Genomic DNA, 23131 nt, shown 5'->3' with positions numbered 1-23131 from the left:
GGAAAAGGAAAGCTGCTTAGCAGAGAAGAAAGATTAGACATTCTTTTCTCTCTTTCCTTCACATATTTCTTTGTGTGTGTGTGTGTGTGTGTGTGTGTGTGTGTGTGTGTGTGTGTGTGTGTGTGTGTGTGTGTGTGTGTGTGTGTGTGTGTGTGTGTGGAGGCACCACGGTGGCCTGGTACGCACAGTGTGTAAATGGAGTAATTAGGTTCAGAACAAGGTGTGGATCAGACAAGTGCCGCAGTCATGATATTCTTGTTGCCTTTGGGTCCCTTTTCAATTTATTTTCTCCACCTATTCATCTTATCTTCTAAACTCCCGCCCTTCCTCCCCCTGATATATATATTAAAAAAACATCATAAACTTCAGGTTATTTTCATGTTTCATGTTCCCATTTGCTTTAGGCTTTTGGATACCCTCCCATATCCACTTTGTTTATTGCTTTATTTTTTCCCTGTTGTATTTCCGTTGATATTTGCCGTGAATACTTAATAATTTGCCCGTTTCCCTCCACCTCACCGGTTCTGTGCTCTTATTGAAATCGACTCTTCGGGACCACAGTGTTCCTGACACCTGTGGGTCTCTCATCTATTATTCATGAGCCTCCCGACAGACGCTTGGGCCAATCAGCAGGTGTCAAAATGTCCTGGCACCGCCCGCCAGGTTATTGACCCCGCCCTGTCTATCAGATGGCTTCGCCCGGTTGGCCCCAAACCACTGGACCACTGTCATTTAAACTCCCTGCAGTGTCACGGGGAAAGTGCATGGGAAATCCAAATTAACTACTTGGAAAAGTGTTATGCAGGAAAATAATTAAACCATACAGCATATTAACGGTTACATAAATGCTAATGACATTTGCAATAAAGATTGTCCGGCATGTTTTATGCGTGAGAATATGGCATTTATTGTATATAAACTGAGGTTCTCTCACCACATCATTAAATCTAGATTGCTCTTTTTATAGGATAAGGTATTGATTTTTTTTTTTTTTTTGCATCCCTCTCTCTCTCTCTCTCTCTCTCTCTCTCTGTCTCTGTCTCTGTCTCTCTCTCTGTCTCTCCCCCCCTGCCAGTGTCTCAGATGGGTGTAGCACAGGGGCATAACATGTGTCCAGACCCTGGGATTCCGGACCGAGGGAAACGGAAAGGCGCTGACTTCAGGTAGGAGACGGGAGGACAGAAGGAATTATTGCAAACCACTTGAGATTGAGTACATTTGGGATGGTAATGAGAGGTAAAAAGGTTCAAAATTTTCTCAATAAATTCCAAAATGGGCCAAAATTGAATCTAACAAACTCTCTTCTAATGTCTTCAGCATAGTAACGAACTGTGTCCATCCATTTTCTTCCTCTATATTTAAATTCGCTCCGGTTGGAGTTAAATCCGCTATTCCGATGCTATTTCCGATGCTGTTTCTTTCATATCCCAAGTTCTCCCTGTAACCTTCACCTGTAGAATCCCATCGGCTGAGGCCGAATGGAGAAATGTGTACACACAAACAAATGGTCTGCATATCGAGTCGCAGCACACTAATAGGCTATCCCTGTGGGATGTACAAGTTACAGATGGCCCCATCAAAGCTCTTCTCTGTCTGATCCTTTTTCTGTATCAATTGTGTTCCCTAACACAGACAAATTAGTACTTTGGGAATTGTGGCATACCAACGGTATCCCATAATGCAACGTGTCTGGTAGACCATCTTGCTGCTTTAGCTTACACTTTTTATTTATTTATTGAAGAGTGGGTAATCGGTAAACAGTTGAACCAGGCATGCTTAGGGATAAGCCAGTGAAAGCCATGAAACGTAGGAAATACTAATACAGGCCTGTCTAGAGAGAGAGAGAGAGAGAGAGAGAGAGAGAGAGAGAGAGAGAGAGAGAGAGAGAGAGAGAGAGAGAGAGAGAGAGGAGAGGGAGAGGGAGAGGGAGAGGGAGAGGGGGAGGGAGTGATTCTGTGCCGTCAACCTGACAGGATAGAACCTGGGCTCCCCTCTCCAACCCTGTCTCTTCCACCTGTTCCAGGTATCATTCAGTTGGGCTTAAGAACAACAGCAACAAAAAAACACTGAAGAAAAAAGGAGACAGAGGAGACGGACAGAAGGGAGCTGGATAGGAAAATAAAGAGAAAAAAAAAAAACAGACATGCAAACATAACAATGAATGGTATGGATAGCACCATCTGCTACCCATACCAAGTAAGCTGCTAGGTCGATCTTGACGTCTGACTCATTGCCCCGGTGTTTATGCAAACCCCTCCGCCTGCAGACGGGGGGCCACTGTTCACTTCTCCTGCGACGAGGGCTACGAGCTGCAGGGCTCGAAGAGCATCAGCTGCCTGCGGGTGACCGACAGCTACGTGGGATGGAGCGACGACCGGCCCATCTGCAGAGGTAGGCTGGCAATTAATGGCTTCCTTCCCCACGTCCCACTCAATGCGGACGGTGCGTGTCTTATCTGTCAGTCTGCGCGTTATGCGCGGGGAGATGTCTTACTATATTCGGTTTGGGGGACAGGCACGACTTTTTCCACCGGCCCCGGCCTCCCTACCCACTGGATTGTGTTTGCTCCTTCTGTAAGCGCCGATGGCGTAGCAGTTGGACACATTGGACACATCACCCACATTCTTCTGAACACTCGGGTGACGGGGGAAGCCACCAGTCATGCCCCTCTGCACTGTGTCCGGGGGATGCCTGCTGGCTTAGGATATATCTTATTTTAAAGTTCTCCTTCCAGATAAATGTCAGAGTCGGAGTAGTTGTCGAACGGGACTCTTAATTGACTGGCGTCGTGTGCCTCTGGCATGTTTGCTAACCAGAACGGTCACATCAACAAAAGCCATTGGTGGAAGGGAATGCAATGATTAGCTGTCATTTGAGATTGCAAACGCTGAGATAAGATATCTCCATTGGTTGGTTCAATTGAGTTGTATTTTTTCCCTGGTGGTAAACATTGAGTTCCAATTAAGATAATCATTTCCAAAAGCTTGTGATTTAAATTGTAATTTTATTCTATGCTTTCACCACTTACTTTCCCAACTTCTTTGTTAGCCGCTATATGCCTTATGTCCGAGCATAATGCTGGTGAGGGAACCTCATTAAGTTGTTTACCAACTGGTTTTAGTCCTTGTATCCTCGCTCATTCCCCCCCCACTACGTCTCCACAGAGTCGGAGGGGATGAACAAGAGGGAAAATAGGCAACGCTGAAAAGGACTTATAATGAAAAGGAAATTATTAAAGTGATAAGGCCATAAACCTACACAAGGCACAAACGGATACAAAGACACAGTCGTACAAACGATCACACAGAACGACCTTGCACACAGAGACACACACAGACACACGTACACACAGACACGCTGACGTCGCACACTTTTCAAATTGGGGTTGCATTGGCATAGCTTTGGTATAGCCTGCGATAAAGCGTGATCGTCATCATTAAGCAAGATTTGCCGACTGTGGCCGAAGTCATTAGTAAGTAAGTAAGTAAGTAAGTTTTATTTATAGAGCACATTTACACACAGCATACACTGACCAAAGTGCTGTACAATAAGATAAAAATAATAAAAAGAATGATGAGAATAATAATAAATTAGGCTGCGTTTGGGTGCGAAAGCTTGTTGGGGTGCAAATCAGTCTCTATTTTGTGAAAGTGACGAATGCAGCAACTGGGGTCGGTTGTTTGTCTTGTTCCATTGATTCAGACAAACTAAACGCTTGGTCATTATTTCAAAAGTGCCACGTAATTGTAATTGCCCAGTTAACTGTGGGGAAAAAAAGTCATTAAAGAAAACATGGCTTGATCTTCTGTTGTGCAGAGAAATTCATAATTTCAGCGTCGGGGTTAGTCATCAGAAGTGCTTGTGTACAAAAGTGTCCTTGACGTTCACTAAGGGGGGTAGTTATTATTTATTATTTTTCCGGGCAATTTTATGGTTGCGTTAGTGTTTCAAAGCGGTTCAAATCCGTTTTCATCTTTCATCACTTTTCTGCCTTTTCTCAAAATAAATTGCGTCCATTATTGTTAAAGTGTCGCACAAACATTGGAAAGGATGGTTCTTAATTTCATTGAGGCCCTATGCAATGACATATTTTCTTCCAAATAGCAAAACCTCATCATTTTCTGTCCACTTTCTGTCCGCTGCCCTTCTTCAACAGTGAGATATATGTCGGCCATTTTGTGCCAGTTTCAGCGCAACCTCCCTCTAATCAGTTACCCTTAACAACCTGCTGCTGGACAAAGTTGTCTGATGAAATCACCTGGCCACTTCATCTCCTTCATTGTGGCCTATGGGAACATCTCTCGCTGTTCAGCTTAATGTGTTCGGAGAAATCCAGTTTTTCAGGGTCTCCCCCATCCCTTGTCTTAAAGAGTGATCCAATTTAAGGCCAAATGGGATTATACCACTAAAGAAAATGAAGGGGTTGGGGGGGCCCAAACATTGAGGGATTATGGGGGTGGATGGATTGGATGCCCGTCTTCTCGTTTAAAGCCTCTCTCCATCAGCTGGTTAGCATGACAACGAAGCAACACATTAGGAGAATCACAAGGATAAAAAAGGCTACTGGCCCCTGCTGCAGGAACCCTGGTCACCCCAACTGACACCCCTTCCCCTCCGTTATCTACACTAGAAAGATAACGGCTGCTAACGGACTTCAACATCCACACGGCATGCCTTTATACAGCAGCAGACCATTAAAAACAAAATGTGACAATGTACACGAATAATAACATGAACATGTATTAAGTGTGCGTCGCCCGTGTTCGTCACCATTAAATGCAACAGGGCTATTGCCGGAGGCAGTGCTAATGGAGAAAATGATTAATCGCTCGGTGTCTCGTCGTTCGTACCTCCTCCAGAGGTGGAAACGGTGCAAGTCTCTGACTCATTGTCGCTGCAGCCCTCTGGTCACACCGGGGTACCTTGAGAAATGACACGAGACAGTTGATCAGTACCGGTGCTAGTTAGTATCGCTGAAGAAGAGGAACAAATGTGCGCGTGTGTTAGCCGCATTCCTGTAGCACTCTTAGTTGGATTTCTATTTACCGTGGAAGGTGATCTAAGGTCACCCACTTAAAATAATTACTTCAACATTGGGTAAAGAGTTTGCGTCGCTGTCCAGCCGGAGGACCATGTGACAAACATGGGACACACCCTAGCACAACGACCCCCGGCCTTATGTCCTCAGAAGGTCATGTGACTGCTCGTACAAGTCATGTAGGGAGATCAACGTGTGTCTGTGTGTGTCTGTTTGTGTGTGTGTATGTGTATGTAGTCAGAATGTCGGCCGCTTACACTTATTGTGCATGTAGTCCGCTCCTATTGTCCCTCATCTCTGACCTTTAAAGCCACACACGCCCTTATTCGCTCAAGAACACACACACACACACTTGTTAAATGTCCCTTATAAAGGACGTAAAAGTGAACTTTAATTAAGGTTTTCTTTACAGGGATCTTTTTGATAGGAGCTCCGGGGCTTTAAGCAGAAAAAAATGGCACGACGTCCTTCTAAAGTCAAATTATTGCTAAAGTGTATCATTAAAATCAAGGCAGTAACTATAGCATTACTTGAATGTGCAGAAGCTATGAATGTTGGTTGATTTTTAAACTATTGCCTTTTTTCTTATCATTGATTCACAGCTTCACTGGCCTCGCTCATTAGCTTCTCAATCAGGGTTGTTTTAACCACTGAGCTCGAATGCCAACTGAAGTGCTTGGAGGGCACTTCAGCCAGAGTCAGTATGAATGACACTTGGGTTAATGATGGTTTGTAAACAAAACACTGCTGTACTCTTCCTTCGCAAAACATCCTCGGAGCTGAAAGTTGGAACTGGTGATGCCCTCATACGTGAGATGAGATGCAGATCCCTCTTTTTAGATAAATTCAACAAGTCAGATAATTGCTGACTGGTTTCGAAGATATTGGAAGGGTAATCCTGCATCCGTGGATCAAATCCCAAAGTGGCTGGATCAGAATGTTTGACTTTGGTGGAATTGTCGAAACTTGTGTGGGAAGCTAAATTGGCTTTTATTCATAGTGCTCCTTCAATAGGATTAACAATGTTATGGTAGGGGTTTGCTTCTCAATCAAGATAATCCTGAATGCAAAACATGTTACATTATTCATCACAAACTGTATAACTGAACATTAATCTTCCACAGCCTCACCTAACCCATTAATTGCTAATATCTTGTAGCACCTATGTGTGGAGGTCAACTGAGAGGTCCCAGCGGTGTCATCACCTCTCCAAACTACCCGGTCCAGTACGACAACAATGCAAACTGCACCTGGATCATCACTGCCACAGACATGACCAAGGTACCACCCTTCAATACATCACACAGCAGACCCATAAAACAGATCCGATGTTGAGATCAGACCGCAGGTATGAGAAACTGTACCAGCCTACTAATAACCAGGGAAACAATTTGTATTCAACAAAATAGGATCACATTTTGCCAACAGGAAAGCTGCTAAAGATTCTGCTGTAATATCATCAAGGAGTCATTGATTGGCATCTCTTTAACTCATTGTGTTGCACACAAAATGACAGAAACAAAGGCTGGTAGGCTGGGCAGAGAAAGATCCCCTTTGGGATGGGGGAGAGAGGGAGAGAGAGAGAGAGAGAAGGAAAGGCAACAAGCAGAAACAGCCATAAAAAGCAGAGAAGAGAGACGGAGGGACTTTGAGGATATCATGATAGTGACAGAGCCACTCTGTTCAGACTGATGACTTTGGTGGTGTGTTCAAGGCCACGCGGCCGGCCCGCTTGCCAAATATCCTCCCGTGAACTCAAAACAAAATGGTTTTACAAATCTGGTCTCTTATCACACAGGGGCGAGTGAGGGAGTGGCTCTTTGGACTGAGGCAGGGCACGCAAGGCTAGACGTACACACACACACACACACACACACACACACACACACACACACACACACACACACACACACACACACACACACACACACACACACACACACCCACCCTTGGGTACTTTCGAGGGCAGCCTACTGAAAAAAGACAACGGCACTTTGGGCTGTCTCGCGCTCTGTGTGTCTGTCCCAGATGAAGATGGAGCACCTCTGTTCTCTTTTAGCGCCGCGCTAGCCTTCCCTCTCCTTGCCCTCCTGCATGTTAGCCCAGTCAGAGGTGATGCTAGGTCACGCAGAACATCAAGTCAGGTGTGGGAGGAAAGGGTGGATGGGGGAGGTTTACTTGTTTTTAAAGTCCAAGCCTTATACCGAACAGTGGCTTCAATAGTTGTCTATATTCCCCAAGGTCACTGCACACACTGGTTTTTGAGGGTGTTTATTCCGTTTTTATTTAGTTTATCCATCCGCTGCAAAGATATCTGTGGTTTCCATACCAAAACGACTCAAATACAAGACCAGACGGTAGCTAAAAACCCTCATATCAATATTTTTTTAAACTTTTTCTTTTTTAATATCTAATTTCCAGCGGGCTGTCGACTGCTACAGTTGGCAGATGGCAGAGACGTTAGCTCAGAGTGGTGTTCGCCTGGCAACCTGCCCTCCCGTGACCCCCGCTGCCTGCTCCGTCTCCACTATGAACCTAGCCAGTTGTCATTAGCCACCGGAGTTTAACATAGGACCCAATGCAATTTGCATTTATATAAGCTTTTTCATTAGGCGTGGCTCTCTCGGACCCTCTGCAGAACATTAAGAATGTGTTAGAAGTTATCGGGAGCCAATCTCTTTTTTCATTGTTTTATTGTTATCTCATTTTCCACTCCTTTTCTTTTTTTTCTTCCAACCGCTTGTTCTTTTTATCGAGATGCGCAGCGGCTCCAACTCTGTTCCGTTGTCTATCTTTATTAGCAGGGTTCTCCCCTCGGCGACGCTCACCAACACGCCCACGTTCACACGTGCCTTTCATTCTGATCCCATTCTGTCCCGCTCCCGACCTTTGAAATTGTTTACGCTACCAGAAGAAAAAAACGAACAGAAGAAGTAACAGACGTCGACGCCTGCATTATTTATTCCTCTAATGTCCACCCGGCAGATGGACGCGGACCTTTAAAGTCGTGGTGAAGTTGGAAAAAACAAATAGGATTCCCCCTCTTTTTCTGGTGTCTTCTACGGGGAGAATCTCAAGATTGCGTGCGGGCAATCTCTCCAGCCAATCAGATGCTCGATAGTCATTGGCATTTGGGTCAGAGATCAGAATTGGCGAAAACGAAAATAGTTTTTTTTGTTAGAGTGGTGTCCACTAGGACAAACAAATTGAATGTCATCCAATCACAGGCCGACGCCACGATCCAAGGGCAACATATTTGGAAAATAATCTGGGTTCTACCTGATATTATTGTTGCATCTACAAGAGGAAATTAACTGACACGACCTTAACACTGAGCATCCTGAGCTGCCTCTTGGGTAGCAACTGGAGCCGTGCCAGACTCGCGTCCAAACTGTCAGCCAAGAAAGATTGATGGGAAGATAGAGGGCTGGGGGGGGGGGGGGGGGGGGCAGCAGCAGAGTAGAAAGACGACAAGGTAAGCGGCTTGGGAGGGAAAGGGTCTCCAGCCCATCGAACATGTTATCGGAAAAGTGCTTTAAAAGGGTCTGTCATTCCCGGTTGTCACATACTGGCTCCTCCCGGCGTTTGCTGTCCACGTTTGAGGACGTTGACCCTGGAGCGTGGCTACGACACCCTGACGGTGGGCGATGGAGATGTGGTGGGTGACCAGAAGACCGTCGTCCACGTAAGTTGTCCTCCTGCTGGTTCCATTGGTTCTTCTGTTTCTCAATACCGACTGGTAATTTCCCTATTTGTACTTCTTATCCAGATAATATCAAATTGTCTCTCCTCTCTCTAGTCAGTTTTTTCCTTCTTTCCAGATCTTTTCATTACTCTGGCCCCTATTTTAGTATCACTTCACTATCTCCTCTCTCTCTCCTCTCTCTCCTCTCTCTCTCTCCTCCCTCTCTCTCCTCTCTCTCTCTCCTCTCTCTCTCTCCTCTCCTCTCTCTCTCTCTCTCTCTCTCTCCTCTCTCTCTCTCTCTCTCTCTCTCTCTCTCCTCTCTCTCTCTCTCTCTCTCTCTCTCTGTGTGTGTGTTTTATATTCGTTGCATAACCTTTCATTCCATTTCAACCCTCCCCTCGCTTGGCCTTTCAAACCTAAAACAACTGGAAATCATTTCAGTTTCCAAAATAATGTTCTCTTTAGGCAGCAGTACATAAAGGCAGAATTACTACCGATTAGCACTAGGGGTGTGCCAAATAATCGTCATGACGATGCATCGCGATTCTAATTTTCACGATCTACTGCATCGATTGTTGACGCCAAGAATCGATTATTAATTATAGTTTTATAAAGCCTATTCACTTTTTGTGGCATCAGTTTGTCCTCTTATGTTTATGAAATGATATTGTTGTTATAATGGCAGCTACTTCCAAAAGGGGAAATGTTTGAATGTTTTCATTTCATTGAAGGACCACTGAGGCCATGTAAACGGCACTGATTATCCTTATTTTGTTATTTTAAGTTTTATAAATCCTTAGCACTTCTTGTCAGTGTATCCAGTAATAGTCGTTTCAATAAATACAGCTATGTATGAATTGAGTTGCTTTGAGTTATCAATTGAACACACTATCCAGATCATACACAGCCAGTCAGCCACTGGTAATGGCTTAATTTTTTTTTAACAGTGTTCAGTGAAAATTCGCAATGCATCGCAATAATTCAAGTATCGCGATGCATCGTGATAGAATCGCATCGTGGCATGTGAATCGTGATACGAATCGAATCGTGACTTCTTTGGCAATACCCACCCCTAATTAGCGCTCAAAAAATTAAATGTAATCGTCAGCATGCACACCACATCAACACACTCATCAGGTTTTCTTTAGCAGATGCTCCATAACCTTTTGGGGTATATTGTTATGCATTAATTGCGCAGAGATTTAATGCCACAATGAAGTTTTATCAGTCCATTTAGTTCACATTAGGAGAGGTCTCCTTCGTAGCCCTGAGTTCCTAGATGTACAAAGACCTGCATGCAAGAAAAAAGAATGATCTCATAAAATATTGAAATGTTGCTAGGCCTACTATGTTGCATTCATGTATTTCAAATTTTATATAAATTGTACATTGTAAGCTATCTTGCTAACTAATCTTTATCTGGCTTGCAAACCTGTACCTGGCTAGCTAACCTGTACCATAGCTAGCTGAAAAGTTTCTGGGGGGTCATCCCTGTGTTCCCCGGGTCCTATGTTCCCCGGGCGGGGAACATAGGACCCTTTTTTAAAAAGAAAGGTCCTAGGCTATGTTCCCCGTTTTTCCCAAAAAGGGTCCTATGTTCCCCTGTAGCCATACATACCGGGGAGCATAGGACCCTTTTTCGGAAAAGCGGGGAACATAGGACCCTTTTCTGGGAAAAGGGTCCTATGTAACCCGCAATCTATCAATCTTTACAAATATTTAAACTTTGACGCAACGTTTGCGTGATGACAGCCAATCGGCGTTCAACAGCGTGGCCACTGAGTGACATGTGTAACGTAACAGCCAATCAGCGTTCAACCGGCCAACTCAGTGCAGTGCAGTCCGGGGTGAACTGCAGCATTGAGGAGAAAGTGATTGTTGCCGTTTGCGACCCCCGGAGCTCTTTATATAATAGTATATAATATAATATAATTGTATAATAATATCACGGCCAAAAGCTCTGTGCGCCTCCGGATGGCCATAGCGCGGGGAGCTCTCGTAGGGATTGGGCTTCTCGGGGTTTGTTTACCGGCGTTTGAATAGACTGCGTCAGGTTCTCCGACGTCTCTCCCTCTTCCACAAAAGGTAAAGACAAGCAATGGTAGTTATCTCGGCCGGAATTTGGCAGTAATGGTGGAAAAAGTAACAGACCGGGGAACATAGAACCCTTTTTTTGAAAAAGGGTCCTATGTTCCCCAGTCTCATACAAAGAGGGGAACATAGGACCCGGGGAACATAGGACCCGGGGAACATAGGACCCGGGGAACATAGGACCTGGGGAACATAGGACCCGGGGAACATAGACACGCTCCCGTTTCTGGCTAGCTAAACTGTACCTGGCTAGCTAAGTTGTACCTGCCTAGCTAACCGATACCATAGCCTGCTGAATTATTTCTGACTAGCTAAACTGTACCTGGCCAGATAAATTGTTTCTGGCTGGCTTATCTGTACCTGGCTAGCAAACCTGTATCTGGCTAGTTAACATGTACCTCTTTGCCGTGTTCCCTTGTTTAGACTTTCGGGGACATCTACTCCGGACTTGGTGGTCAGCACCAGCCACCAGATGTGGCTTAACTTCAAGACTGATGACACCAGTGGATCTCTGGGCTTCAAGGTGTCTTATGAAGGTAAGGGAGACGATTGGGCGTTGTGCCCTGGTTCAAAGCAAAGGTTGTCAATGTCTGCCTTATCAGGGATTAAGAAGAGTTAGTTAGAGTTAGAGTCATTTATTCATCGGCGTCAACGTCACTGACTGTATTACTCATGCTAACACATCGACCTCCAGTTGTAGCCCTCAGTGGTTATCCCAACACAAGGTTTTTTCTGAAGAGGTGTATTATTTACTGCGGGTACGCCCTTATGTGTTAATTTACACAGGGCCTCAGAGCTCCGCCCTGGCATCATTGGCAATGACAGCAGAGATTCCACCTCATTCCACTGTAAACTCCTAAGCCGCCCCAGCTCCATCACTCCTTTTATCCGCCACAATGCAGTAGAAGGGATAGAGATGGCGTGTCAATCTAGTCAGGGCACTTCTTTGTATTACCGAGTCGACAGATTGGTGACAGTAATAGCATCCTTTGTAGTCGATCCCTCAGAATCAACACTGCCATAGCTAACATGTGAATGTTGCTGTGTGTGTGTGTGTGTTTGTGTGTGTGTGTGTGTGTGTGTGTGTGTGTGTGTTTTATTAGCCGAGTACATTCGAGAAGGGCAAAAGAAGAGAAATGCGGCTTAAGATATACAGCTTTAGCCGTAGCCTCTTTGCGGTTTGTGTGTGTATGTGTGTCAGAGATTATAAAGAGGAACTGCCCAAATTCATTCTCTCTCTGTGGATCAGTCAGATGTGCTTGTGTCTGTGTGTGTGTTTGTGTGTGTGTCAGGATGAAGTGGGCCTGCCGGCGTTCTCTCTCTCTATAGATCAGTCTGCTTGCTGTCTCTCACAGAGAGCCCCTTTGCCCCTCCTAGAGAGAGGCTAGACAGAGGTTGGGGTGGGGGGGGAATCTATAACAACAGAGAAAGCTGAGCAGAGTGCCGAAGTGAACCGAGTGTGATTAAAGTGATGACTCGTACCTAACCTAGGGGGTGAAACGCCGCCTCTCACATTGGATCATCCCAAAAACGAATTAGCATCCTTAATGCAGTGTTTGCTAAGCCTGATCACAAAGTGTGATTGTCAACACGGTATGAGCATGGTGTGTGTGTGTGTGTGTGTGTGTGTGTGTGTGTGTGTGTGTGTGTGTGTGTGTGTGTGTGTGTGTGTTTGTGTTTGCTCTGTCTGGTCTTTTGATTCTATTGGTTGTGTCGTTACCTTTTTATCCTTGAAATTTCACTCTTCAAGCATTCCACAGTGAGGGTAGCACACACACACAAGCACATTTCTTTATACCTGTGTGTGTGCACCCAAGGACATGGGACTCCCATATCCGGCAGCTTTTGACCTGGTGTTGGAGCTAAGCCAAGCCTGGGGAGACTGCGTTTCAGAACACCGATATGTGAATGTGAATATCGTTATAATGCATCGATGGCTTTTGAATGTCAGCTTGAATGGACGGGATGTGAAAAACCTAAACGGATATGCCATTAAGTCTGTTCCCTTGTTTATGAAGCTCTCAACCAGTGTGGCTTTTTGCCCGCTGTAGTTTTGCGTGCTTGTGGACACACTTTAATGCGCACAAAGACCATATGCATGCACACACACACCCATACACACACACACTTAAGATATGAACTTTCATAACAGACAAAGGCAGAAATCAAATTCACACACACACACACACACACACACACACACACACACACACACACACACACACACACACACACACACACACACACACACACACACACAACATGTACATCAAAGAGCTCTTATTTTCTATTTATGTGTTTCCAGTCTCCCTTGTGTCCCCATGGTATGGACCTGTGGGGCTGTAAGAACACAACGCAGCACAACACAACTTTGGCTTGTTCTGCTGCTGCGTATACATCAGTAATCCAAGTCACGTCCAGAGAGATGCGTCTTACACACACACACACACACACACACACACACACACACACACACACACAAAGACACACACACCTAGACAGACACACACACACACACCTACCTATACACACACTACACACTACTCCCACATGTATCCGTGTGTGTGTGTGCGTGTGTGTGCGTGTTTAAGGTCTTCTATTTGTTGGTTTAGTCCCCTGATGTGTGCTTCACCACTGAGACATTGGCCGGTTCCAGCATCCCTCTCTTGCTGCTGCTTAATCTTCATAGTGTATATGAAGAGCCCTAGCTGTCCTTGGGGCACGCCTATAATTCCAATTCATCTTTAATGATCAACATGTTCTTTGGTATGTTTCATTCCCTTTAAAAAAAAACGATGAAAAAGGGATTTAAACAAATACCCTTAAATAACGGTCGTCATTAAAGCAGCGTATGGATTTATGCGGCGATACCCCTGGGGCTGTTCTTAAAACCAGCTTAGTTTCCTGGACAGATGAGCTTATTTGCCAGCTGCTCCCCCGGCCCCGCCCTGGATGTCTCGACAGGCTGGCATCGCATTCAACCAGTGCAGCCTTGCACGCTCGGCATGCTGGGAGAAGAGGGATGAGCCAGCGGGAGGGAGTCATATAAATCCCAGGATAATGAAATTGGCGTGTCCATATTTAAGAGAGGGATGGGTAACGGGCACAGGGGTGTGGGTGTGTGTGTGGGTGTTGGTGTGCGGTTGTGTGCATGGGTGCGTGCGTGTGTGCGTGTGTGTTTGATTCTGTGTGTGTATCGTTTGTGGGTCTTTGCACATGTGTGTGTGTGTGTGTGTGTTTACCTGAGAGCCCATGTGTACGTGTGTGTCCCAGCAAGAGAGTGAAGCTGGTGTGCACTGACTGCACACATCAAAATGTACGTGTGTGTTTATGCTCGCGTTGCTGTGCATAAACTTCTGTTTATGTGCATAAACTTCTGTTTATGTGCATAAACTTCTGTCGCACATGCACATGCGTTGCTGTGCATAAACTTCTGTTTATGTGCATAAACTTCTGTTTATGTGCATAAACTTGTTTATGTGCATAAACTTCTGTCGCACATGCTGCGCATGTGCGACAGAAGTTTCTCCTGTCAGGCTCCCTACGGGGCAACTTTGAGTGTTAAATGTCCGTCAGCATACGATGCAGCGATGCATTTTTATTCACACCAAGGTCAAGAAAGACAGTGAGGAACAGGCAGGGAAGCGACGAATACACAGGAAAAAAAAAGAAGTGCTTTTCAGGCAAGGTCATTTCAGAGGAATGGTGAAGTGATGTCGAAAGGCTTCGTTCGAAAATCGCTGTTCGGCTGTCACTCCTCGTTCCTGCACCTCAGAATACATCCGCCCGCCTCATCTCAGAACATTACACAAATGCATTGTAAATGCCATCTCCTTTCTGTGTCTCTGTCCATGTCAAGGAGCCCTGGCGTGGCTCTGGTAAAACGTTAAGCACTTAAAAAGCAATGTGCGAAAAGGATAACAGGAGCCGAATAAAAAAACAACAGAAAAGGCCTTGGCAGAGGGAACACCGCCTGGAGGGTGGGCCTTGTTTCTACTTATCTCTCGGTTTTGACTCGCTTTGCCTCTTTAGAATACTTTGAACACTTTCTGCTGGCTACTCTGCTCCAAAGCTATTATCCTCCCCGTCGACACACACACGCATACAAACACACGCGTGAATGCTTTTACTTGCTCATTCTCGCCCATTCCAGTTGGGCGAGAATTAGCAAAAGTAGCAAAATATCAGATTCAGTGTGTTAGCTTGTGTGCCCGACGTTGAATTATTGATTAGATGGCAATGGTTTAGCAAACATAACACACACTCGCGCACACACACACGCACGTCCTTTTTCCGGTCTTGCCGTGTATACGTCAAACAGACAGTATATATGTGTGCTGTAAAGATGTGGGGTCAGTTACATCACTCACCTGCGCACACAGCTATACTCTGCAGGACCTCTGGCCTGTGCTAGCCCAACAGCCCTCTTGACTGTTGTGATGTATAATGCATCCATCACCCGGAGTGCATAGACAACATCGGGAGGGCGAGGTAAACAAGGCCTGTTCCCTGCCAATGGATGCAAGGCTGGTTCGCGAGGGATGGTGTCGACGTGATGGATGGATTACACGCACGCACGCACGCACACACACACGCGCACACGCACAGGCACACACACACCTTTACACGAGTGCAAGAATGCTAGCGCAAGAAGGTCAGTCAGCTAGCACCTCTGTGTCCTGGCTTCATTTCCCCAGTCGGATGCAGCTTTTAAACACATTCATTTCAGTTGTCAATTGACTGGCTGGCTGTCTGTGGTTGGGCTGTCTTTTGAAAACGTGGCCTTCTTTTTGTTCCCGTTATTCCCATGCAGAGATCGACCAGGGCAGCTGCGGGGACCCCGGCACCCCCGCCTACGGCAAGCGGGAAGGGACAGGCTTTCGTCACGGGGACCGGCTGTACTTTGAGTGTCTGCCGGCGTTCGAACTGGTGGGGAAAAGGAACATCACCTGTCAGAAGAACAACCAGTGGTCGGCCAAGAAGCCCAGCTGCGTCTGTGAGTGAGACCGATTGGCTTCCCCGTTTCATCAATGGGAGTCACGCACCACAACCGTTACATTCTCTGCTTCCAAGTGTGTACGTGTGTGGAGATAGATGCGCGTCAGCGGAGGAGCGCTTCATGTGCGATGAATAGGCAGATCATGCGCACGCTTTCCCGAGCAGCCCGCTTTCGGAACAATAGGACGCCTTATTAGCTCATTAGCGCCACGCTAGCCAAACAGGGGGCGGCGGAGAGTGAGAACTAGAGCTGAGCGGGCAGATAAGGCCGACCGTTGTATTATTTATAAGACAAACAAAGTATCCAAATGAGCGTGTGTGTACGGCGCCAGGAGCTGAGCGATGCGGGCGATGCAGCTGATACTTTAGCACAATGATCGGAACCATCTTTTATTTAGTTAACCTTTAGCTAAGCCACTTCAGTGACTCACTATGGGAGTGACAAAATGACTGCATTGTTGGCCTGACAAAACAGCATCCGACCACGCTCGATGAGTTTAAAACTTAATGTCTTATTTAATTTGCAATGCTTCATTGTCATATTATTTATTCATTTGTTGTCCCATGTTTTCTGTTCATATAGTCCTCTTTAGGGCCCTGTGAAAGCGACCCACCATGCCTGACTGTTGTTTGTGATTTAAGCCGTTAAAAGAAAAAGTGACCAGCCCTGACTCACACCCCGGCAGTAAAACAAACTATTACAATACACACACACACACACCAGTGCATACCCCAGCAGACCAACACCATCCAGTAACAACACGTCCCCATCTTTTGTTTGCAGAAGCAATTGGAGGCGTGTACACACAAAAAGTAAAGAAAATAAAGAATTACTAAAAAAAAAAGTACACGTTTGTGCCCGCCCACCCAACCCCCCCCCCCCCCCCCCCCCCCCCAGCTCCAGGCTACAGTTGCTGACTTCAGACTTCTGACGTATTTTCCCCCCAACTCCGTTTAGCCCCAGCAGGCCCGAGGTTGTGAGGAACCCCTCTGGTCAAAGAGAGAGGAAAGGCCCCGCTGGGCCTCTAGCCCCAGGCTCCTGCTGGCCTCATTTACATGCTCTGCAGAACTCCTCACATCACTCTACGTCTCCTTGACACCCAGAGCTTTAATGTTCCTCCGTTCAACACTGATGTTGAGGCTTATATTTCTCTTCTGCACCCTTTTTTTTATTATTATTCTTGTGCTTTTTTTTTTACTTTTTATTATTTCCGCTTGTTACATTTGTATCTGCTAGTGTTATCGGTTTGTGTCGGATGTTTGATATAATATGACTTCATGTCAATAATGAATGGATGACCTGCTTTCATTATTGATTGAGTTGTATTGATCTGTTTAGGTTATGCATTGATTGTGTGAATGATTGTTCTGTGGATCAATACGTTCATCGGTTGATCTTCATCCTGATATACTTCGTCATGTTTTCAAAGTGTTTTTAGAATAATACACCACGGACCAATTCAACTCATGAGCCATACATAAATAAATAAAAAGAGTTAGATAAAAAAAGCTATATATAAAAATAAACCGTGAAACTGAGTTTCCCTCCGTTCAGCACATTTCAGTGATTTCAGTACTTCAGCAACAGATAATGAGATTTGCCAATGTTTCGCACACCTCAAACCTCTTTTAGTGCCACTTTTCATGTTCCCTCTCTCTCACTCTGACTCCCACTCCCCCCCCCCCCCCAATCCCCCCCCTTTCCCAACTCTGCCTCCCTCCCCATCATCTATATGTCTGGTTCGGCTGCGTGCGCCAACCCCCCCCCCTGCAGTCTCATGTTTCTTCAACTTTACCACGCCGTCGGGGGTGCTGCTGTCGCCCAACTACCCCCAGGAGTACGGCAACAACATGCACTGCGTGTGGCTGATCATCGCCAAGCCTGAGAGCCGCATCAACCTGGCCTTCAACGACCTCAGCATGGAGAAGCAGTTCGACTTCCTCTCCATCAAAGATGGCGGAAAGGTAGTGCTTCAGAGGGGCTTATCTATCGGCTCACTGCGGTCTGTCACTCAGGCTGACTGTTTTGCTCTAATAGCCCCGCCCTCCTCACCCCTTGTGTAATTATATCAAGCTGGCCCACAGGTCTATCCTGTGTGTATCCCCTGCCTGCCATTTTGTTGCCCTCTATGCTGTCCGTCTGTATTAGCTTCCTACCTGCCTGTATAGATCCCTCTCTTTCGCCCGTCTGTCAATCCCTCGCCTTGCCTCTTGCGTGTATCAACTCGATTAGTATCTCTCCCCCAGCCATTGCAAAGCTGCCCTTTTTTTATTCCCAATATCCCATCAATCATTCACCATAAGTCATTCAACACCTTACTCGGGTATATGTCCCTCGCCTATTTTCTCTCCCCCAAGGCCGAGTCTCCGATCCTGGGTACCTTCTCCGGCGACGTCCTGCCCCCGCCCATCACCACCAGCGCCCACGTGGCCCGGCTAGAGTTCCTGACCGACCACACCTACACGGACCGGGGCTTCAACATCACGTTCACAAGTATGTGTGCCACGCCCTGGGACGCTGAAATGGCGATGCCCCTTTCTTATATTCCAAAGAACGAAAAGTCAAGTCTGGTTTATATGCAAAGCAGCTGCATCAAAGTAAAAAGGTATCAAAGGGTTTAACAAGGACGGGGCGGGTCTTCTGGGACGGCATTGATGTGATCCCTCCTTTCTTGGAGGAAGGAGGGATCGGTTCTTTGTCTGGGCGGCTTTGGTTTCAGTGTGTATTGTGTGGTGTGTGTGTGTATTGTGTGGAGTGTGTGTGTTGATTGTACTAGTGTGTGTATGTGACGTTGAGCTTTGTCTGTCTGAATAGTGTGTATTGTTGTGGATGCGTCTGTGTGTATTGGACAGGGTGTGTTGTGTTCTGTGAGTGTGTGTGTGTGTGTGTGTGTGTGTGTGTGTTCAAAAGTGTGCCAAGTCCGATGTGTTTGTGTAAGTAATGGACCTCATGAATCATCAGTCGTACCTACCTGCCTGTCTTCCCTGCAAGCCAGCACACACACACACAACCTCTCACACACACACACACACACACACACACACACACACACAAGTGTTTCCGCCCAACTGCCAACGGTGGCAACGAGCGCACAACCATGCAGAAATGACAAAAGCTTCCTGTCTACTGTTTGTGTAAAAGGGTTTGACGTCTAAATAACCGGGGGGAAAAAAACTCACAAACAAAGACCGCTAAATCCCTGGCTGACAAGAGACACCGTGCCACCGCTCATTATATTCTATTCTGGATCTTTCCGTCCAAGTTCTGAGGGATTTTAAAGGGGTTTTTGTGTAATCAGTGTGGTGCAAGCCGACCGTGCGTTTCACGCTTGTGCTGCGAGGTTCTCTGTTACGGCGGGATGAAGGCGTGCAAGCGTTGCATACATCCTGATACATAACGATGCAACACACGTCTTTCTTCCCGTCCAGGAGGAAATAACTTTCCCTAACGTAATGTGACTCCTGCCAAGTCCCCAACATTTATTTGTATAGGTCTCAGATTGATGGTTTACTCTAAATAGGGTTTTTCTCACACCACTTCATTGTACACAAGATATTCATATCTGCTTCATCATATCTGCTTTATTATAGCCACACAGTTTCTAGGTCAAAGTTATTTCAGCAACAAATGTCAACTATTTATTCTTTATACTTTTTTATCTAGTATATATAAAGTAATGTATATAGGCTCCTCTCAGGTGTTTCCTGAACAACACAGCAATGTGGTGAAGACACGATGTCGATAAGGCATTCATTTGCAGACCACGCGCTAATTTATGAATAAATGAATAAGGGAGGGTGACGAGATGACTCTAAGGGGTTGGTGTGGGGGGGGTGCGGGGGGCCGAAACAGCCGCCGGCAGTTAATTGAAGTCGACAGGCGGTTTCAGACGCAACAATGTCATCTCACCATGGAGCCGTTGTTTGGCAGCATGTACGGGCGTGCGTGACAGTGTCCGTTAACATGTGCGTGCGCACGCAAGTGTGTGTGTGTGTGTGTGAGTGTGTGTTTGTGTGTTGATGTGGGTTCCGGGAGTGGGGGCGGACGTGTTCCATCATTCATGTTAATTGAGGACACGTCAAACCGCATTGAGGGGACTTTGGGCACGTTAATAAATAAGATGATGGTGATGGATGAGGTGGCGCCGAACACTCTGTTGGGCTCCAGCGGATACAGAGGCGAGGGGATTCATCAATAAGCCCCCCACACACACACACACACACACACACACACACACACACACACACACACACACACACACACACACACACACACACACATTCACACAGGGGATCTATGTGTTCACATGCCATGATCAAGGTGCTATGTGTGGGTGTAAGTGGAATGGTCAGAGCCTTCACTGATTCTGCGGTAGAAAAGTTTCATCCGCACACTTGGATAGTTTGGCACTTAATCAGTGCATCATTCCCGATGTGTCATCTGGCATCTGCTTATTTACATATTCATTTATATATTCCGTCACTTCTAACAAAATTTAAACAGCGGGATAAGTCAACTCACTGTTCTATAAACCTCTCACTATGGCCAACAGTTGGTTATTTGGTGGTGGGGAGAGAAATTTGGATTATCATTATTTCAAAATCACCATAGCAACTGTGCGCTGGCTGCGGAAAATGGGTGAGCTGAAGTAATGAATCATTAGACGAATGCCTGGTAATTTGTTACGTTTTGGACCCGAGAACATACCGATCCTCTCTGTTCCCTCCTGTTTCCCACTCTCCAATACTATGCTCTGTTCCCCCTTTCTCTTTTTGTTCTCCTCTTATCCCTTTCTCCTCTTTTCACTTCTACTCTCTTCATCAATCATAAAACATAAATCTCCCCCTATCCTCCCCTCCTCACGTCTCCTCTTCTCCTTTCCTCATTATTCTGTCTCCTTTTCTCTTTTTCCCTTCTCATCAGGAACCTTCTTCCCTTGTCTCCCCCCTCCTCCTCCCCACAACCACCCAACCACAACCACCCAAACACAACCACCCAATAACAAACTTGAAACAAAATCAACCACGGCGGCATGTGGCTCAGGGGGTAGAGCAGGTTGGCTGGTAACCAGAAGGTTGCTAGTACGATCTCCGGCTCCTCCTAGCTAGATTGTCGAGGTGTCCCTGAGCAAGGCACCTTCCCCTAACTGCTCCCGACAAGCTGGCTGTAGCCTCGCATGGTTACATGCGAGGCTACACCGCCCTTGATGTGGGAATGTGTCTATTAATGGGTGAATGTTGGGCAACATTGCTAAGTGCTTTGAGTGGCCACTGGTTAGAAAAGTGCCACATAAAATTCAGTCCATTTACCATTTTACAATTCACATCTCTTTAACACCCGTCCTCCCTCTTTGTCCAAAGCGTTCCGCCACAACGAGTGTCCGGACCCGGGCGTCCCCGTGAACGGCAAGCGCTTCGGGGAGAACCTGCAGCTGGGCAGCTCCATCTCCTTCCTGTGTGAGGAGGGCTTCGTCCAGACCCACGGCTCCCAGACCGTCTCCTGCATCCTGAAGGACGGCAACGTGGTGTGGGACAACGCCGTGCCCCGCTGTGAAGGTACAGGCTGAGCCTCCGGGCCGACCCTGCCCTGTTAGTGTTGGCATAGTGCGTCATTTGATGCTTGATGATGCCTTGTTGGCGAGCGATTCACAGTCTGAATGGAGATGCAGGTCATGAGGAATGCAGCAATATGGGGTTCGGTGATAGCCTGGTGAGAACATCCGGATTTTGAAGTTTGTGTGTGTTCCGCAGTTAATGTCAGTCTGTCTGTCGGACTTGGCTGGGTCGAAATGGATTTCCATATATCGGCGCGACCTTACGTTCTTCAAAAAAAGACTCGCTCTGGCTCTCTTTGCGCTGAATCCGGTTGGAAGGAAAGCAAAAACATATTCTCCTCTGAGGAAAGCCTTCAGGCATCAAGGCGTTGATCAAGGATGCCTTCAGGTAGGTTGTGGACATGGGGATCAGACCTGATGCCTTTTTGGCTGTGAGCGGAACACCCAAAACAGTCGCCTGCCCTGCCTCCCAAGGCAAGTCGAGCCAAAATAACATGGAAAATTGGCTGAGCCTGAATTAAATAGAACACGGGCCATTCCCAAATCGCATAGGACACGAGTGTAGAGCCAAAATCACGTAGAGGATTTGGAGAGCCAAAATCACGCGGAAAATGTGCAATGCCCAAATCTCACATGTGTACTGCCAATACTACACGCCAGCCACATACACTACCACCCATTTACGATTCCGCAGCCTCTCTCCCTTGACTTCAACGAACATACAGTGAAGGCATTTGACCCCTACTGCAGTGCCGCTGCAGTTCTCCGTTACCTTGAGGACCGGACCATTTTTTAAGGGCAGCAATCGTTGAGCCGCGAATCAAAGGCACTTAGGAGAAAAGTTGCGCAGCAGTCGGCAGGCAGGCTAGCTTTTTGTTCCGTTAAAGTGCTTCAATCAGAAAACATGCTGAGTTCACAAGCGGGATGCTGCCTCATCCATCTACCTGGCTCTTACCCGCTCTGCGCAAATTCAATAAACCCTCTTCCTGAACTGCCGAGAAGAACAATATAGCCGGGGCGAAGGCGGGGGGGCGCGGGAGGGGGTTGGGTGGAGGGGAGGAAACATCAGTGTTAGCGAGACGGGAAGGGGGTGGCGCTCCCTTATCCAGGCGCTAGCAAGTCCCTAGAGGATCCCTTGACTCCGTGCCATTCATTTTCGAAAAACTGAAGGGTGGGAGGGGTCGGGGCTAGTAAATGGGCGTTATTAAAACACATGTTGTGCTACTCCCCGGTGAACCCTCTGCCTCTGTCACTCCACTCACATCCCCCTTGTGTAGCGCGTGCGTGCGTGGTGCGTGATACCATGCTAGCTTTTTGTTTTGTTTTGGACCATCCATCATGCCCTGGAGATTTCCGCGTGCTAGGGCTTTATGGATGGCCTTCGCTACGCTGAGTCGGCTGATTAAATCATCGCGCTTTGAAAGTAAGGAGAGTGGGGAGAGGCAGTGACGGCGGCGGCAGTGTCACTGAGCCATGGCCGTTCCCAGTGTTAGTTCCACGGATAGTCAGTTAAAGGGAGACGGGAATACAGCAGCGGGACGTACAGGTATATGGGGCGGACGAATGGATGAAGACAAAGAGAAGAAGAGGAAAAGAAAGAAGAGAATAGGGAATTGAGTTGGAAATGTGAAGAATTTATTTGTCTAAGGTCTAAAGCAGGGTCGTCTTTACGATTCTGGGACTGCAGTCAATATAAATGACGTGCCGTGTTCTTAGTTGGTTCCAAAATAATGGGTACAAGGTTGTAGGGAAGTTTACTTAGAC

The 23131-nt window shown here is 46.7% G+C and overlaps 1 protein-coding gene across 1 annotated transcript in view; it reads left to right on the top strand.

Moving 5' to 3' along the window:
* csmd2 (CUB and Sushi multiple domains 2) overlaps positions 1-23131 on the top strand; it is a 242171-nt gene that overhangs the window by 103719 nt on the left and 115321 nt on the right. Inside the window, 9 exon segments of the mRNA XM_060042704.1 lie at positions 2267-2391; positions 6198-6332; positions 8635-8717; positions 11073-11080; positions 11238-11350; positions 15628-15810; positions 17587-17777; positions 18171-18306; positions 21174-21368. Coding sequence (XP_059898687.1) covers positions 2267-2391; positions 6198-6332; positions 8635-8717; positions 11073-11080; positions 11238-11350; positions 15628-15810; positions 17587-17777; positions 18171-18306; positions 21174-21368 — 1169 coding nt within the window.

Source organism: Gadus macrocephalus, chromosome 22 (assembly GCF_031168955.1).
Source record: "Gadus macrocephalus chromosome 22, ASM3116895v1".
Classification (NCBI taxonomy): Eukaryota; Metazoa; Chordata; class Actinopteri; order Gadiformes; family Gadidae; genus Gadus; species Gadus macrocephalus.
This window is presented reverse-complemented; position numbering and strand designations above follow the sequence as displayed.